The sequence below is a fragment of the Tursiops truncatus genome, chromosome 2 (genome assembly GCF_011762595.2).
Source record: "Tursiops truncatus isolate mTurTru1 chromosome 2, mTurTru1.mat.Y, whole genome shotgun sequence".
NCBI classification, from domain to species: Eukaryota; Metazoa; Chordata; class Mammalia; order Artiodactyla; family Delphinidae; genus Tursiops; species Tursiops truncatus.
The window spans coordinates 73,741,306-73,759,764 of NC_047035.1; the positions used below are offsets into that span (position 1 = coordinate 73,741,306).

General features: G+C 49.5%; 2 protein-coding genes across 11 annotated transcripts; both read right to left on the reverse strand.

Moving 5' to 3' along the window:
- Positions 1-1,203: 1,203 nt before the first annotated feature.
- FITM1 (fat storage inducing transmembrane protein 1) lies at positions 1,204-3,179 on the reverse strand. Its single transcript, XM_004314642.4, has 2 exons — positions 2,213-3,179; positions 1,204-1,831 (listed from the first exon to the last, which is right to left on the reverse strand). Exons 1-2 carry the CDS (start codon positions 2,476-2,478, stop codon positions 1,219-1,221), a joined length of 879 nt encoding a protein of 292 aa, XP_004314690.1. The 5' UTR covers positions 2,479-3,179; the 3' UTR covers positions 1,204-1,218.
- An 822-nt stretch (positions 3,180-4,001) lies between these two features.
- DCAF11 (DDB1 and CUL4 associated factor 11) lies at positions 4,002-13,243 on the reverse strand. 10 transcript variants are annotated; one of them, XM_073800620.1, is made up of 15 exons: positions 13,088-13,243; positions 12,264-12,631; positions 11,217-11,344; positions 10,857-10,984; positions 10,518-10,582; positions 10,105-10,205; positions 9,728-9,874; positions 9,461-9,515; positions 9,037-9,105; positions 8,617-8,674; positions 8,345-8,530; positions 7,737-7,890; positions 7,177-7,329; positions 6,234-6,340; positions 4,002-4,209 (listed from the first exon to the last, which is right to left on the reverse strand). In XM_073800620.1, the coding sequence occupies exons 2-15, from the start codon at positions 12,416-12,418 to the stop codon at positions 4,195-4,197; spliced, it is 1,521 nt and encodes a 506-aa protein (XP_073656721.1). In that variant the 5' UTR covers positions 12,419-12,631; positions 13,088-13,243; the 3' UTR covers positions 4,002-4,194. The 10 variants fall into 10 exon arrangements, with proteins under 10 accessions (XP_073656721.1, XP_033707175.1, XP_033707179.1 ...); XM_033851284.2 differs by lacking the exon at positions 4,002-4,209 and adding an exon at positions 5,285-6,136; XM_033851288.2 differs by lacking the exon at positions 4,002-4,209 and adding an exon at positions 5,285-6,136 and having other exon boundaries at positions 12,264-12,470; positions 13,088-13,242.
- Positions 13,244-18,459: the final 5,216 nt, after the last annotated feature.

The following is an 18,459-nucleotide window of genomic DNA, read 5'->3' on the forward strand; positions in this document are numbered from 1 at the left end:
ATTCTCAGCTTAAATGTCACTTCTTCAGAGAGAACTCTATCTTCCTTATAAAGGAACTCCCTCCAAGTCTATTAGAAAGCAGCCTGTTTTAGTACCTTCATAGCACTATCTTTCTGAAATTAGCCGGTTTATTTTCTGGGGATAGTGTGGTTTAGACCAGGGACTGGCAAACCTTTTCCATAAAAGGCCAGATAGTAAATATTTTAGACTTTGTAGTGCCAGTAGGAACTACTCAACTCTGCCATTGTAGCAGGTAAACAGTTAAATGGATTAGCGTGGCTAGTTCCCATAAAACTTTATTTATGGACACTGGCATTTGAATTTCATGTAATGTTCACCTGTCAAGAAATATTCTTATTTGATTGTTTTTCAACCATTAAAATTGTAAAACCATTTCTTAGCTCTCAGGCCATTCAAACACTGGCCACAGGAGGGCTGTTGTTTGCTGATCCCCGACTTAGAACACAGACAACAGACCCATAATGCCTGGGTTAATAATTCTGGCTCCGATATTTACTAGTTGTGAAAAAGTTACTTAAACTCTGTGCCTCCATTTTCACAAGTGTACAATTGGAACGCTACCAGCCCTAGCTCATAGTGTTGTGAGGGCTAAATACGCGCAAATTTATAGACACTTAGAATGGTGCCCAACACACAGTAAGCTCAAGTGTTTGCTGTTATTATTTATGAGTTTATCATCAGGCAGTAACCCATGGGCCCCCAAACAGCAGAAACCTTGTCTTTCTTATTCACATTGGCTTAATGAACATCTTTTAAGTAAATGAGCACATATAGACTCCCTACGGGAAGACAGGGTAGGAAGCGACTGTGAGTAGGGTGCCCAGATAGGCAGGCTCCTGAGGGTGGCAGAGGGGGATTCAATGCTGGAGGCAGGGAAAACAAATCAACCAGGCTGGAGATGGAGCATCTGCTCAGTGGGAATGCCACCCATACCTAAGGGCACTGCTACCCGACCTGGCAGTGCCAGTCCTTGACATCAGAGCCCCAAAGAGCTTGATGTCTGCAGGGACTAGGAGACTGAAAGAACAGGAGGGATAGCGATCAAGCACAAGGGCATTCAAGGTCAGTGACAGCAAGGTCTTGCTGAGGAAACCTGGCGACCATCACACTCTCTTCTTACCCTTCCCACCCTTTGCAGGTCCCACCAGCCCAATGATGAGCGGAGCCAGAGCCAGGCCTAAAGTGCCTTTATTTCTTTCAGTTATGCTTGTGGCTGGAGTGGGGGTGAGGGAAGAGCCCATGGCCCGGGATCCCCGGAGACCAGGGCTGATGATACCAGCTGCCGTAGGTGAGGTACCAGGCAAAGGTCCCCACCGCGGCGCCCACCACCTTGTGAGTATATTGGTGGAAATAGATGACGGTGCAGAGCAGCAAGAAGTTCCAGAGGCCCAGCAGCAGCACGTTGAGCAGGAAGACAAGGCGCAGGGGTGCGCCGGCGGGCAGCCCGTGGGCCAGGTACTTGGCGAACACTGCTGCTTCCTCGGCCATGAGCAGGCAGCAGAAGGTGAGCAGGAAGGTGTGGGAGGAGACGGTGTAGCCCCGCCACTGGTGGCCGGCCGCCAGGCAGCTGCGGCGGTCCGGCAGCTCGCGGAGCAGCAGGCCCTGGGGCAGAGGCTCGAAGCAGGAGCCCGTCAGGTCCTCGATGAGCAGGAAGGCCCTGCCGGCACCCCGCCACACAGCTGCCCCAACCACCAAGCGGCTCAGGTGCCGGGCAGTCACTGCCACGCGCCGTGTAGCCAGGAACACCACCAGCAACACGAAGCCCCCCAGGAAGGTGCACGTCCAGCCCCATGCTGAATTCACAAACTTTCTGTGGCAGAGAAGAGGGAGGGCTGCTGAGACCCCCTCAGCCCCATCTCCCCACCCTGCTCTACGTTCCCATCACGGCCCTGCCTCCAGTCGCATCTGTCGTTCCCGGTTCTCTGTTTCCTGGGCCCTCTCCCCCTTCTCCCCCCATGCACTTGAACTTGGCCATCTCCTTAGCGGCCCATTCAGCCTTCTAGGGCCCATGTTTCCTCTTCGGCGCTGCTCCTGTACCCCCATGACTCTGTTCCCCTCCCCCTCTGACCTTCTCCTCAACCTCCTAGCCTATTTTTAGTGTCCTGGACTGGCAAGAGCACAGAAACCTGGAGGAGGGAGCTGGGATCCCAGAGCCCAGGGAGCCAGCGCCCACGGCCTCTAGTGGACTCACATGTTGAAGAAGTTGCCATGGCTGGCAAAGATGGTCCGAGGGTTGACATGGAACTGCAGAAGGGGCCCGAAGATGACCACTGCTGCCAACCAGGCATGGTAGAGGCGCCGTAAGCAGGGGCTGCCCAGGAGGCGGGCAGCCTGTTCGCTTCCAAAGTATAGCAGAGCAGAGGCCACCCAGAGCAGCACCCTGACCAAGCAGCCCAGCAGTGCCCAGATCTGGGCCCCGGCCCCCCGCCCTGCCCCCACCGCCGGCCCCCGCTCCATGTTCCCTCCCCTCCCCACTAACAGCTTGCTCTGCTGGGCAGCTGAGGAGGGGCTGATGGGGCTCCCCCTGGACAAGGACAGACAGTGACAGGTGTAGCAGACACAGGGCAGAGCCCTGTTGGCAGCTGGCAGGCGGGGGAGAGGGGCGGGGGGCAGTAAGAGGCTGGGGCGGAGGGCTGCCACGTCAGCAGTGTTCTTGCCTTGGGTGTGTGTCCTGACAGCAGCCTGTGTCCTTCCCTGTTAGTCCTGTGCCTCCTTGACCCTCTAGGCTGGAACCATGTCCTAGTTCATGTTTCAGGGCCACGACCGAAACATGGGATGTTTTTGGCCACAGCCTGTTTGGGTCTGCCTGTCTCTGTTTGGTCAGCCAAAGTCACCCCCACCCCGCCCAGGTCAGACTCTCAGAGCCCCGAAGATCAGGTTCACTCCCAGGTGATAGTGGGTGGTGGAGACACTAGAAGGAAGATCCCCAGCCTGGAGTCCATCAAATCCTAAGGTTGTGTCCCCCAACCAATTATCCTGGGACTTGGCCTCCCAGCCTTACCACTGAGGCTGGACCCATAGGGCAGTGAGCAACCTACCCAAGGGAAGTCCCTGATATTCAGTAACTGTTTTGAGATCCCTTTTTGTCTTCCTTCCTCATTCCTCAAAACTGGTGGTGGGATGTCAGAGCACAGTGGAGGCCCGTGAAGTAGTGAAAGGAATGAGCAAGAAAGGGCACCTGGGTTCTGGCCCAACTCTGTGACTTTGAGAAAATCAACTAACCATCCTTGGTCCTCAGTGCCATCATCTGCAAACTGACCGAGACGGATTAACCAACCAGGATCCTTGCAGATCCTACAGCCCACACCTCGACATAGTCTGTGCTCAGGGATCCTATACCTGAAGACCTACAGAAGCACTCACACGTTTTTAAGTTGACACAAAATTTTACATTGTAATTTTAAATAGTTGCAAAGGACATAATTTCCAGTGTATCGTATATGTTGACATTTCAAAAATAAAGCTATCTTTATCACTCTTTTAAATATATCCAATAGAATCTAAACACTACTGTGATTATATACCTCACAGTTTTTCATTTAAAAACATGTGACAAGATCTTAAGAGTCAGAAATAACACTTCCATTCTTTCCCCACAGAAATTATCCTAATGTTTTTATGCCTGAAAGTCTTTCATTGATCACACTTCTCTGCCAAAAGGATAATTTGAAACAATTTTTACACATTTCCTGTGATCACAAGGTTAAACTTTTTTTTCTGTATTGAATTTCCTATTTTTTACTAGTACAAATTTCAAAATTGTTAGTAGTACAAAATGTATTATTTGTACAACAAACATTCCACACAGTTTGATAATTAATAATAAACTAAAATTGTATTAGAAATGCATTTTTTCCAAATGGAACTTATAAAGGTTTCTTTTTTTAAAAATTAATTTATTTTATTTATTTTTGGCTGCATTGGGTCTTTGTTGCTGCGCGCGAGCTCTTCTCTAGTAGTGGTGAGCGGGGGCTACTCTTCGTTGCGGTGCACGGGCTTCTCACTGCGGTGACTTCTCTTGTTGCGGAGCATGGGCTCTAGGTGCACGGGTTTCAGTAGTTGTGACATGCGGGCTCAGCAGTTGTGGCTCGCGGGCTCTAGAGTGCAGGCTCAGTACTTGCAGCACATGGGCTTGGTTGCTCCACGGCATGTGGGATCTTCCTGGACCAGGGCTCAAAGCCGTGTCCCCTGCGTTGGCAGGTGGATTCTTAACCACTGTGCCACCAGGGAAGCCCAGAAATGCATTTCTTAATGAGAAGAATAGATGGCCCTTGGGGCCTTGACTAAATGAGGCTTTGAGGACACTAATAATTTTAATTGGCCTCTACCTTTGGCATCCTGGAGGTAAAACAGTTCTGGGTGAGATAGGTTGGCATCTCTGGATGAAGAGGCAGAGGGGGAACGAAAAGGGCTGGTGGGAAAGGAGATCTGCATGACAGTTTCATGCAAGCGGATCAACTGGAGGAAAGAGAGCATATGGAGGCCAAGCATCTGGACAATTTCTTTTATTTTAAAAAATTTATTTATGTATTTATTTAGGCCACACCGCGAGGCATGTGGGATCTTAGTTCCCCTACCAGGGATCAAACCCGGGCCTCCTGCAATGGAAGCTCAGAGTCCTAACCACTGGACCGCCAGGGAAGTCCCTTTATTCTTTTAAAACTACCTGCTTTGCTGCTGAATAGGTACATCTTTTAACCCCTTGCTGTGTCTTTAAGACCCCCCCGGAGGTGTGCATCCAGGTTCCTTAGAGATAATGGGGAAGATCAATCAGAGCTGCTCCCCTACTGACCATACCATGGGTCTGCCCTGGGGCATGGTGCCTGACCTCTGCACACCTCCATTTCCTCACCTGTAAAAAAGGGTGGCTGTGAGGTGGATAAGGTTCTAAGTGTGAAGTGCCCAGATGGGACCTGGCATCGGTGCCCACCAGGTGCTCTCTGGCTCTGGGCTACTTCCTTCCATAGACTGGACCAGCTCCAGGGCAGAGCTGATGTGGGTGTTCCAGGTTCTCATCTAAAATGTGTTTATTTCCTGTTATCTCTACTTCTGCTTGCTGGGAAGTTTCTGAGGTTGGTGAGGGACTCCCTGTTGCAAAGCTCAGTTAACTAATGATTCTGGTATTTCCGTTCATCTTGGGGCATCAAAGCAGTGTTTTCTCCCACAGAGGAGCATAGCTGAAGGCTCTGTTGAAACTGTTTTCTTGAAGTGAGAGGATAAAAGATCTCAGACAGGAAAAAGAGAGAGACAGACGGACACTAAGCTAGGTTCCCACAGAGAGTTTATTGAGGGAGCCAAAGCCAGTGAGAGGACGAAGGAGTCCTACTTCAACATCCCTCCTCGAAGCTGCTGGCCTCCTGCACGAGGGAACACTCGGGGAGGGGAGGGCCCGCCCTGTGTGGGGTCACACGGAGCCTCTCACACCACAGCCTGCCTACCCCAAAGACCCAGACACGTGAGAGAGAAGACGTAATTCCCAGCCAGGGAGGGTGCTGAGGACACACCTTCCCCATTCCCCCCTCCCCTGAGGGGCTAGAGCTCTAGCCATTAGGACCTCTGGAAGAAAGGCAAGGACGCCTGGCCCTGATTGACCACTTTAGTCCTCAACGCGCGAAGGCCTGGGCAATGGGCCTGGTTCAGTTCAGACCTGGCCCCAGGCATCTACTCTAGGAGCTAAGACTTAACAACCAAACAAGATTAAAAACACTCAGGACGTTACTCCTGCTGACCAGATAATGGCAGTCCTGCCAGACCCTGACCAGAGACGGAGACCCAAGTTGATGGGTGTGAGCACGTGAGAAGACCACTCTGCCCCAAAGGGAGGATCTCCCTCCCGGGGCTTAGCTAGAGGGCCGAAGCCTGGGCTTCTGTTTCTCCCCACCCAATGCCACTGATTCCCCAAAGATCCCCCAGAAGGGAGAAAGGGAGGAGGCGTAGAGATGTCAAAAGGCTCACCCATGAATGGGGCTGGAACTCAGATCTACTGGGGTGAGGAAAAGGCTGTAGAGGGGTGGGACATTGGGGCAGGGGTGCTCGGGTGTTCCTCAGACTCTGGCATGTCATCCTGGAAGTACTCAGCCTGGCGGTACTGCCACAGACGCAGGTTCCCGTCCCACTGCGGGGCAGAAGGTGGCAAGTAGTCAGGAGGCACTGCTCCCTCCCGGGTCCAAGTCCCAGACACACACTGGCCCCCCTAACCACAGCATCCTCACCGAACTGCTGACAATCTTCTCCTCGAAGGGGTGCCAGCTGACATCACGCACACAGGCCTTGTGGTTGGTCAGCTTCTTCACGATGTGGCCGCTGAGGAGGTCGTACACTGTCCAGGAAAGGCCAGAGTGGAGAGGGGCCGCCAGAAGACCTTCGAGCCACCCCTCATCTCTCTCTGAGCAGCACCACTTACCTGCCTCTCAGACAACTTCCCGTTTTCCCAGGGGAGCAAAGCCCATGCCCGAGGATGGTGTTAGTTTCTTTTCCCTACCTCAGGTTGAGGGTATGGTCTAGCAGAGCTTGGGTATCTCTGGCCCTTAGCTAAATGTCACAGGGTCTACAGTTAAGAAAATGAAATGTGGCTTTAAAGTAGCCATTTTCTTAAAAGCCCACAAGATATGGAAGACACCACAAAAGTGAACAACGGGCTGTCTCCACAGACATGTGAACGTGCTGTTCCTTTTCTGGACGTGGGTGCACCTTTCTCTCTCCCCGGATAGGCCTCCATGTCAGGGCCTCCCTAGGCTTGGCACTGTCTTAGGCTCCTGTGACTGTGTGTTTCTGTTCGTGCATTCCTCCTACTTCAGTGGCTGTACATCTTTTACTACTTGCTGCTGTCTTCTTGTGTCATTCTGTTTGTCTCTGTTCCCTCCTACCTTTCATCTGCAATCTCTTCCCTTGGCTGGCTGAAAAACAGAACTGAGTATATTTTTGGCAATCTAGTATATTTACTGACTAGAATTCTGTGTTCCTTTTCTTAATTTAAAATGCTGATGAATAGAATGTTTTCTATTTCTCCGTTTAAGCCTCCCTGCTCCAGGCTAAATGAAATTTCACTTGTAATTGTCACTGGGCTTCTTAAGGTAGTCGCTGGTGGTTACAGGTAGAATGCCAGGGGAACACGGCTGCCCTTCCCGAGGCCCCCTGTTCAGACACCGTCCTTACCGACCACTTTGCCAGTGGAGCAGCCACTGTAGATGAACTGTTGGCCGGTGCTATGGGTGGGGGAGAAGCGGCAACGGATAAGGGTATGCAGCACCCCATGGCCCCGGTAGGTCATCAAGGAGCTGTCCCCTGGGAGCTTCAGCTTCCGCCAGGCTGGGGAGGGATGCAGGGTGAGCCCTGGGTTAGGGAGTCTGGATTCCCCTGTATCACTGGTCCTCAGCAAAGACTGATGCTCAAAGACAATCGCCTTTGCAATTCCCAACTGGTGGCTCTTTCCCCATCTAACAGTCAGCTGATACACACCAATACGGCTCTGCTGATGGTCAAGATGCCGAAATACTTTTGCATTCGTAGGTTTGGAGGGATCCCCAGCCCCTACACTGAGAACCCCTGGCTCTCCCATGGTTCAGCAAACGAAGAGTTAATGCCTGGCAAGGGGGAGGGCTCCAGGCTTTGGCCCATCTGCGGCGCCCATGCCAGGCCTTGCCAGGGGTTAAATGTTTTAACTATCACCCCCGACCCTTCACTCTCCAGATCTCGGGTTCTACATCTGCTCTCACCTTTTTTGGGCACCTGCTGCCAGCGGTAGTCCCAGTTTTGCTGTGTGGCAGCCTGGCGAGAGGCTTCCATGCCTTCCCGGCTAGAAAAGCGTCGGATATCCCAGAGCTTGATGGTCTGGTCTTTGGAGTTGGAGATGAGATACCGGGCATCTCCCTGTGAATCCCAAGATGGATAATGAAGCATCGGAGCTTGCAGATGTCAGTGTCTGTCAGTCCAGCTCCCCCTCCCCAGCTCAGGAGTATGAACCCTGGTCCTTTAACTTTGGTTGCCTCGTTCTTCATCCAGGTGGGCCTCACCATTGGTTTCCTACCACAGACCCCACACCCTGGCTAGGTTTCCCCTTCTTTGCCTGGGGCGCTGGCTGGGCTCCTGTTCTATACTGGGTCAGATCGGCTTCTACTCTTCTTGTACAGAAAGCCCTGCTCCTTGAGGGATGGTGGGTACCGATCCTCACGTCTCGTGGCTTAAGCCTCTTCCCTAAACTCCAGCTCCTGTAAACCCTGGCTAATGAGGAGCTTGGCGAGTTCCCACACCCGTCCACTCTGACACCCTCCTGGACAACCACAACCTCAGTCGCCTGGCTGTGCAGTCCTGACTCTACGCCCACCTTGCTGTCAATGAAGGTGATGCCATCTTGATGTCCAGCCAGCGCACCCACGGGCTTGGGGTCATCCTCCCGCATGGTGCGTCGATCCCACACTTTGCAGATGGCATCGTCACCCCCGGAGAACAGGATTTGGGAGCTGATGTCAGCAAAGGCCACCGCATTCACATCATCCTCATGGGACTCAATCTAGGGGAGAAGGGGGCCAGGTCTTTCTAGGTCTTCCAATCGGCCAAGCACCAGGAGGCAGAGGCTTCAAGTCTCGGGAGCAATACCTGAAGGGTACGTCGGTTCTGTTCTCGATCAAAGACGTACAGGCAGCCATCATTGGCCCTGAAAGGGAACGGAAAAAAGAGGGTTCTGGAGCCAAGACCGAGAGGACCCATGCTACATGTGCTCTGGAGAGACTGTTGTCTCGAAGTCCTGCTGAGGGGAGAGCCCTTCTCTCTTCTTATACAGGAGGTGGGAGAAGAGTTAGCTGTGTTTGCAAGGAGGTTTGAGACCTCCCATCTCATGCTGCAGAAATTGTGAGTGAGAAGTGAAGCAACTCATAAACCTTGGCCCCGGAGAAGGCCTGGTTGTTCTGCACAGCTGCCTGGGTACAGGTGTCCAGTGCAGTCTCTGTAACGGCAGAGCTGGTCTCTGGGAGAACTCCTATCTCATTAAGTGACAGAGGCATCCCCACAAACACTCACCCTCCTAGCACTTCTCGCCCATCTGAGGAGACAGCGATGGAGAAGACAGCAAAGCGACGCTCATCTGGCCTGAAAAGAGCAAAGGAGGAGCTGCGTTAAGTGGACTTCCCTTTAGCCCTGGTTAATCTATACAGAATCTGATGAGGGCCGTGGGGCACGCTGCTGAGAGAAAAAGAAGTCGTGCCAGCACGTGCCAGAACGTGGAGCACCTCAGTGAGAAGGCGGGAAGAATCCTGCAGCCATCTATTTTACTCTGGTCCTCTGGCTGACAGGCTGGGTGGTCCCCTCCCAGGAATCCACAAAGAGAAACTTGCAACCAGTGTACTTTTCCCTCTAAGCAGGAGTTCCAGTTCAAGAGGTTTGCTCCTGGAGAGCCTTCCTTGAGAAGTTTCTGATGAGTCTAACCAGGAAAGGAAGCCAGTACCTTAGATCCAGGGCAGTATGTGTGTCTCCCTCCCCGTAGATGTTGCAGATATGAACTAAGAGAAGCAAGAGAAACAAGAATCTTTCAGGGCTGAGGTTAGGAGGGTGGAAGTGAAGCTAGGGAGGAGATGGAACAAAAGGGAAGGATGTTGGACCCTGGGAGTGATCTGCCCAGGAGAAGGCGTGGAGTCATGGCATGGAGGAGATGGGCATTTGGAGACCTCAGGTCCCAGGCTGAAGAGACGATGGTGGTCTGGGGCACACTCACTGTAATCAGACCAGCTGGAGTAAAGGAAATGGTTCCCGTCAGGGGTGAAGGCCACATCCAAGACGCTCCAGCCTACATCCCGGGCCTTGATGCTCTTGAATTTATGAAAGCGGCCATACCGGCAGTCATACAGTCGGATTGTCTGGTCTGTGTGAGTGGGGATCAGGCAGAATTAGGGAACACCCTCCCGGAATCCTCCCTAGATCAGACCTCTCTCACTCACCACTCATCTGTGGAATCTTCCCTTGATCATGGGATGTGTTCTAGCTAAGCATCCCTAAGCCAGGGTCTGAGCTCCCTGGGTCTGGGGCTTTCTAGCCTCAGTCAGGGAGAACGTCTGTTGTTCTAGGGCAGTTGGTAGGACTAGGGTCTGGTACCTTGGCAAGCAGACATGAAGATTTGACCATCTTTGCTGTAGATGCCACAGAAAGCCTTCTGAGAGTAGGTATCAGTGAAGCCCAGATCATTGGGCAAGAAGCTGGGAAGCAGAGGGAAAGTGAGGGTAAGGGGAGCTCAGGATGGGGAATGTCCCAGTTTGCAGAATCCTAACAGAGCTGGATGTGAGTACAAGGGCATTCTTCCCTTTGGCTTTGGGTATAAGCCCCTTTCTTTGAATCATTCTATCATCCTCTCAATTGCTATACTTTTCCACTTTGTTCACTCTCAAAGCCTCAACCCCACATAAGCTAAACTTAATATCCCTGAGGATCCTTTAACACTGATCCCTTCACAGTTTAGGAAATCAGACCTATCTGGCCCTTGGAACCTCTCCACCAAGCCCCATACTCACTGAGACATCATTCGAGACCGTTCTCCAAGGGAGAAGCTTCCCTGGTGGCAGAGGCCCCGTTCTCTCTAAAGGAAGGGATTGGGGAATATTGCTAGCAGAAACAGAGGGCCACTTCAGCCACACCAACCCCCGTCCTCCAAAAATATTGCTCTTGCTACAGAAACGAACCCCACACACAGTAGTATGTCCCACCAAACTCCAGCTCAGGCTGGCTAAGAGCTCTCCAGCTCCAGCACTTGAGGCATCCTTGGGAAGTTTACTTCCCTCTTCTCTGGGACTGTAGCTTCTGGCTGCATTGATAGGCCTGCTGCCAGGCTGGCTGGAAGTAGAGAGGCCTACCTGGTGCAGCATTTGAGGAAAGCTGTGCTCCCGGGCTGCCCGCCTAAGCCCCAGCCGCCCTGTGGCCAATTCCACTTGTGTCTTGATCTCATTGCATTCCAGCTCCCGTGTGTCAGGGGTTGCATCCACTGTGAGTACCAAACAGAAGTTTTATCCTAGGTCTTTTCCAGCCTCAGAGGACAGTTATAAGAGCTGTGCTCAGTCTACTCAATGTGACTGAATATACTGGGGCTGCAAAGACTCCCTCATTCCCTGAATTATCTCATCTTTTTCTTTCAATTTTTGCCGAAGTTAGTTTTAAAAAAAGGCTTTCTAATGGAAGTCCTCTGATATTATGTCTCAGTCTGCCTTTCGTCTTACCGGGTGGGTTGTATCGGTCTCCAAGACGACCATCCCAGGCACTGTCATGCTCTTCCTCCGAGTCCGAGAGGGCCTGGATGAGCTGTAAATTTGCTGCACCTCCTCCCTGCACCAACCTCACTTGGCCTCTGTGGAGAGACCCCCCCCATGATAAAGGGGAGGATCCTTTCCCCAAATCAACCAAATTCAGAGTCAATAGCTATGTAGTTCTTAGACCACCTTGTCCTCAAACCCTCATACTGTCCCCATTTTGAGGTTTGAGGCTGACTAGACCTTGGCTGTTATTTTGTCTCCTATAAGACACACTGGGAAACTAATTCTCACTCTTGCAGCAGGAGTAGAAAACCCCAACATTGCATGGATGTTGACAGATCTACTAAATTGACTTCCCAGAGAGCTAAAAATTCTGAGAGCATTTCCTTCTGAGCCTCTGCCCAAGGAGTCCAGCATAGAACGTGGTTTTCTGAAGGGATTCCCAAGCTCGTCTTCTCCCCAGGGAGCCACAGCTAAGAACCAAAGCCAGCTGCACCCCTTTCCAGTCAATTCCTGGTGGTCACTTCCCTCAAAGCATTCTTTCCTCAAGAACAGGATTAGAGTTAGGTTAATTTAAACTTGTTTTTCAAGTAAATCCACGTGGCCTCATATCATGTGTCAATAACTTCACTTAAGTTCAACACCCACTTCCCTAACTCTTTTCTTCACCCCTCACATCACTCCCTTCCCACCAGGGAACCCCCCCACCCCCCCTTTTTTTTTACTTACTTGGAAAATAGGTTACATTTGTGTAGTCATAGGTAGAGAGACTACCTTGAACAGTCCCCTCAAACACAAGAGCCAGCCATCCTGTTGACCCTCCCTAGGCAAGAACCACTCTTACTGGGTATGAAGCTGAGTGCGGAGAGTGTCCAGCAGGGAAAGCTGTTCTGCTCAAACAGAACAGCTGTCCTGGGCTAATCTCATTCCCTATTCTCTGTAACTCCCCTGACTGGAGCTGGGATCAAGGGGCTGTGGTGGCACCTGGTGGGGAAACACCAGGGGGTAAGTTACCTGCGTAGGAGATAGGCCAGTACCTGGGCCAGATCCACATCTTCATCCTCCTCTTCCTCTTCCTCACTCCTACGCAGGCCAGTCCCTCTTCGGGGCAAGCCCTCGGAAGGGTCTCCGGACCCAGTTCCTGCGCTGCTGCTGTTCCGTGATCCCATCTTCTGGTCACAGCATCCTTAAGTCCTGTGCAGGGACTCCTCCTGTCACCTCCTTGGATTTGGTGAAAGCAAAGCCTGCTCTAGAAACACCAGAGCGTCCTGAGATACGATAGTAGCTGTCTCTAGGAGGGCGACCCTTCCTAGAGACTGAGATCCCTTCTCCTTAGCCTGTAACAACTCCCAAGGCTTCGGGAACACAAACCTTTCCCGATCCTGTGAAGCAAAAAAAGCAGAGTGAAGCCTAGGGCACGACCCTAGCTCACCAGTAAGAATCCTTTGAAGAGGAATTTCTCAGTTTCTACCTCAAACTCACCTATCAAAGTCCCTGGGGTGGGGGTGGATTCCCAGGTAACCTCTCTGGCCGGCCAATCAAAACCCCTCGCGGAAGAAAGCGTCTCATTAGCTTACCCCATCTAACCAATCAGAAGCCTTAGGAGTCAGAGCCCCCCCCGACGCCCCCCTTATCGGCCAATCAGAGAACTCCCTTGCGAAAGCCGGCGGCAGCAACAACCAATGAGGTTAAAATTCGGCCTACAGCCCCCCTCCTTCCTTGCCTCACGCCCACGTGGTGTACCGGGGGTGTGTACACTAAGCGGGGGTAGGCAGGGAAAAAGCCGAGAAGCACCTCCCACAAAGCCGGCGGTTACCGCCCCGCGCGAGACCACCCACCAGCCAGGAGCGGTCGTAGGGCCCGGAGCGGCGCGAGGCCTTGTTTACAACGACTGCCGCCGCGGAGTCGGCCAACCGCTTCCCCGTCACGCGCCTCCTTCGACACTCATCTCCCGGCTCCGCGGCTGGCTGACTGCAGACGTCACGCGACGCCCCTGGTGGCCCCGCCCCCTTGGCCCGCTCACTGGACAGCTGAGCGCGGTGATTGACAGATGGGCGGGAGAAAGTGCTCAAGGGGTTTGAGGGGAGGAGAAAGCGCGCGACCCAGTAGGGGCAGTAGCTCCTTGTTGTGGGAGGAGTAAGTAGGGAATCGGCTACTTCCTGAATCAGAGACAACGGAACTAGACTTAATGGACGAGGGGCGGGGCCTACGAAAGAAGTTGGTGTGCTTCGGAGAGGTGGCTTAGCAAGGGGTACAATTTGCTGTCGGTCCCTTAGGTTAATTGGGCTTCGCACTTTTCAGGCGATCTCTAAGGGCCTACTCTTTCCTCCCCTGGTCCCTGTCCGGCTTTAGCTTTTCTCTTTTCGCCGGCTGCAGCTACAGCCGTCCTTGCCCTAAGGGGTGCCCGGGGCTTTTGGAATGTGCTCAAGTCACAGGCCTTCGCACCCGCCCTTCCGGGCTTAGCTTCCGGAAGCCTTGTTCTTGTGGAGACCGCCCTTTGTAGACCGCCCGTTAGCCGTTTTGGCAGCTTTCTAGATGACCCCTGGCTTCCCTCCGCGCTCTTTGCAGACGCTCCCTTAGCAACCCCAAGTGTCTCCGCCCGCCTTTCGTCTGTTCCACTCAGACTCCTCCTGGGCCTTCAGGGATTTGCGGACTTTTCTTAGACCATCTGTCCTTGGGGTGCTTCTCCGCCGCGGGCCGCTTGTCCGGGTTGTGCACGCGCGGCGCCTCCTACCCCCTCCTCCGGGTTTATGAGTAACCCGGCTGAGTCCAAGGCCAGGACTTGTGTACCTCGGGATCCTCGCCCGTGCTGAGTGGGGCGGCGGGGGTGGGTCGAGCTACCGTGCCGGGAGCATAGGCCCAGGGTCCAAGCTGCACCTCAGCGCCCCCAGCCCGCACTCTCTTAGAAGTGCTGCTTAGGAGAGCGGGGGCCCTTGGATTCCCTGGCATCTCCTTCTGGGGCTCGCTCTCGCTCGGAGGGAGAGGGTGTGGTTAGCCCTTCGGGTGATGCCTCCTGTTTTCTAGATCGCTAGATCGGACCTTAGTATCTGTTGTCACCAGGGCGGCTTCAGAGGCCCACACTTGCCTTAACGTTCTACCGTCACCTTTTGAAATTCTTAATAGTCTTTGAGCAAGCGCCCCACATTTTCCTCTTGCTCTGGGCTCTACTAATTATGTAGCCGGCTCTAACAGTCAGCCATCTCCTATTGCTAGGTTACTTACTATCTGCCCTATAGTATTGTCTCAATAAATCTTAGCTTTATTTAGAAATAAATTCTAAATTTATAAACTATAAAATAATTATAAATCAAAGAATCTTAGGAGTCTGGTTTCTGGGTTGTCCAGCCTGGAAAATCTGGAATCATTTTCCAAAATGATCTTTCCCTCCTCTTTGCCCTTTTAATTCAGTTCTTCAAGTCCTGTGGATTCTTAGCTGATTAGTTGAGGTGGCTTTTCAGGGTCATCACCCAACATCAAGTTTTCATTATGTCACGCCTCTCCTAGTTAGTTGATCTGCTAGAAATATTCTTCTCTAATAGCATTTAGTTCTTAAGAACCTACAAATGGTTCACTATTGTTTATTGTTTCAAATACAAACTTCCAAACCTGGTTGTCTTTTTTACTAGCCTCATTTTTCTGTTACTTCTGCCAAGCAAATATGGCCATAAATTCCTTGCTTGTTTCCCCCTCTGCACCTTCCCAGAAGAATTTCTTATCTGGGGGAAGCTTTATCTCTACCAGTCAGACTCCCTTCTTTATGACCCAGTGGTGTCACTTCTAAGAAATCTAGCCCTGACTTCTATGCTAAGTCTAGCAAAAATGTTTATGTTCAGCAGAGCAATTATTGACAGTAGTAAAACACTGGAAACAAAATAGATCCAAACACACTGCTACGGAATGGGATTGGTTAAATAAATGATGGTCCATATGGTAGACAAAAATGCCAGGGAGCCATTAAAATTATGTAGTCTTCTATTTTTACACTGTGGGAAATTGTGCAAGTTACATTTTTAGGTTGAAAAAAGGTGGTAGTTCTTCTGGTGACATGTGGTGGATGCAAAAACAATATGGTTTAAATTTGCATTTAAAAAGTATAAAAATACCTGGGCTCATTACATCATTAAACAAATAATAAAATGGAGAAGGCCTTGCATGAACTAATGACAAAGATACAGTATGAACAAAGCATCATGGTTAACACAATTCGACCACCTGAGGTCCACAGAAAACAAAAACTTCTGTTACACTCATCTTAACTCATTTTTATTATTTATTTTTAAATTTTAAAAATAAATTTATTTTTGGCTGCGTTGGGTCTTCATTGCTGCACACGGGCTTTCTCTGCGGCTAGCGGGGGCTACTCTTCGTTGCAGTGGGCGGCCTTCTCATTGTCGTGGCTTCTTTTGTTGCAGAGCACAGGCTCTAAGCGTGCAGCTTCAGTAGTTGTGGAACGTGGGCTCAGTAGTTGTGGCTTGCAGGCCCTAGAGCTCAGGCTCAGTAGTTGTGGCACACGGGCTTGTTATTCCGTGGCATGTGGGATCTTCCCAGACCAGGGCTCGAACTCGTGTTCCTTGCATTGGCAGGCGGATTCTTAACCACTGTGCCACCATGGAGGCCCTTAACTCATTTTTAAATTAACCTCTTTCCTCTTCTCCTCCTTAGCTTACAAATCTTTTTAATTTACAAATGCAGTTTAAAACTGAATAAAATCTAAATTCAAGCCTTTGAAATATGGAATTTGTATATCATTGAATAAGACATTTCAGTCATGGTAAGTGTTGAAAAATCTGAGGTTTTATGGCCAAAACGAATCTTTAACATCAAATTCTAAAGAATATAGGATTTCATCTCTGGACCCATTGGTTGATTTTTTTTTTTTCATTGGTTGATTTTTGAATGTAAAAAAGATTTTTAAGCCTATGAAGTTGATTATGTCACTTGTGACTTACATTATTTTAAAAATGTATATGAGCTTTTATATGTTAGGCTATACAATGTGTTTCATTGAAAGACAATGGTGTTTCTTTAAAAATAATGAAGTCATTTTGATAAACTTTATTGGCCTTCCCTCTCATGATTTTGAAATTTGGCGTGTTGCTTGGTGACAATTTGTAAGTGCTTTTCATTTGGGGAGCCTCCACTCTCCCCAGCTACACTTAAAGCCACTTGAAGCCACAGAGAGGTTTTCTACCTTTAGCACCCATTTTAGGACTGGTTCTAGTAACTGCTCTGTACATGTCAGCTAGTTGACTTCCGATCTGACCTGCCTTGGCCTGTTCCCGGCTCATTAGCATCTCCACCAGGGGGCGGGCTGAGCTTGAGAGGAGAGAAGGAAAGCAAATTTTTCTTTCTTTGGCTACCCCTGTCCTGTCTCTCCCCAGTCCCAGCTCCCAGCCTGGTGACTCCACAGAGCTCCTGGGACACGTGTACAGCTTCAGGCAACACAAGGGAAAGTTCTGTCTTCTGAAGTGACGGATGACGTGTGTTTATAACTTATCTTCTTGCAGCATGTTCGATGTAGAAGGAATGGGGGAAGTATGCTAGTTTGCCCAGGACTTAAAATGTGTTGACTATAAAGAAATTGAGTAATTATGGGATTTCTAATACTCTTGTCTCCTATGTCCTTGGGAACCAGAATTTTTTGTGTGGTGATAGGAGTTACAAATGTGATATAGAAGTTAAAAACCCTTTAGCCCTGAGTTTGAATAGGAACTATCAGTATGAACCCATGAGGTGTTTTATCTTCCTATCCCCATTCAGTGAAAAGATCTAGAAACAATCTAGTAGCAATAAACACTCCTACCACCTAAATCTTAAAATACCATTTCTCATGGAAAGAAACCAGAGCTTGGGGTAATGGTTGATTCTAGGTCTGCGGTAGGAAATGTACAAGATGAGCATGGAACAACTTACCATTCCAGGTAGCAAAGAAGCCAGTAAACATCATCAGGGTAATGTCAAAAGGACTCAGAAGCCAAGCTTATGGCCAAAGATGGGATAATTTGAGCATTATAAGGATAATTTAATAAACATTAAGTATGTTTAAATCCATGAGTTCATAATGGGTGTGTGTGTGTGTTACTAATTGGTCACCTTTTTGAAGAATGATATGAGGCCAAATCATTATTTTGAAGATGGTAAATAAAGGAGAAGAATCAAGCAGTTACTTGCTGTTCTTATATAAACTGTACCTTTGAGTGATGAAATAGAAGATAAAAGGAGTGTCCCTTTGTAAAATTATTCCAACTATTATGACAGAGTTTGAGTACAGCTGTTTTGAAATCCCTAATAAATGAATGAATCTAGGCATTGAGCATCTAGGCCTGGATTCTTCAATGGTTAAACTGAAGGAAAATTAGAGAGTGGAGGGGGAACCTATAGATTGAAAGAGACTTAAAAGGCATATACATTTTTTTAAATGTGCAAGACTATAACTACAAAAACTATAATGTCTAGGGATCTGGATTTGGGTAATACAACTCCAGGGGAAAAAAAATAAAAAAGCAAGGAAGTGACTATCATGAACCATGGTGTCCATTTCCACCAGGAAGGAGGGGCTGTGATGAAGATGAGGAGCATGGCAAGGGGGTGGGGGGGCTTTTAGTGTTTGGCAAAGTTGTTACTTTTTCTGGGTAATGGTTTCAAGGTTGTTCCATTTGTATTAGCTTATTAAGCTATACTTTTGTTTTGTATGGTCTTCTTTATCTGTTTTATTTTGAAATAAAAAGGTTAACTATATTTTATCATTTATCTGGAGCTGCAGGGCATAGAGCCCAATTTTATTCTCATTGACAGAATCATTTTTACTGGGGTTTTTCCAAAGTTTTATTTTTTTAACTTTTAAATTGAGGTGTAGTTGATTTACAATGTTGTGTTAGTTTCAGTTGTACAGCACAGTGATTCACATACGTGTGTGTGTATTCTTTTTCAGACTCTTTTCTTTTATAGGTTATTACAAAATATTGAGTATAGTTCCCTGTGCTATACAGTAGGTCCTTGTTGGTTATCTACTTTATATATAGTAGTGTGTATATGTTAATCCCATCCTCCTAATTTATCCCTTCCCCCCCACTCCCCAACCTTACCCTTTGGTAACCATAAGTTTGTTTTCTGTGTGTGGGTCTATTTCTGTTTTGTAAATAAGTTCATTTGTATCTTTTTTTTTTTTTTTTTTTCAGATTCCACATATAAGCGGTATTATATGATGTTT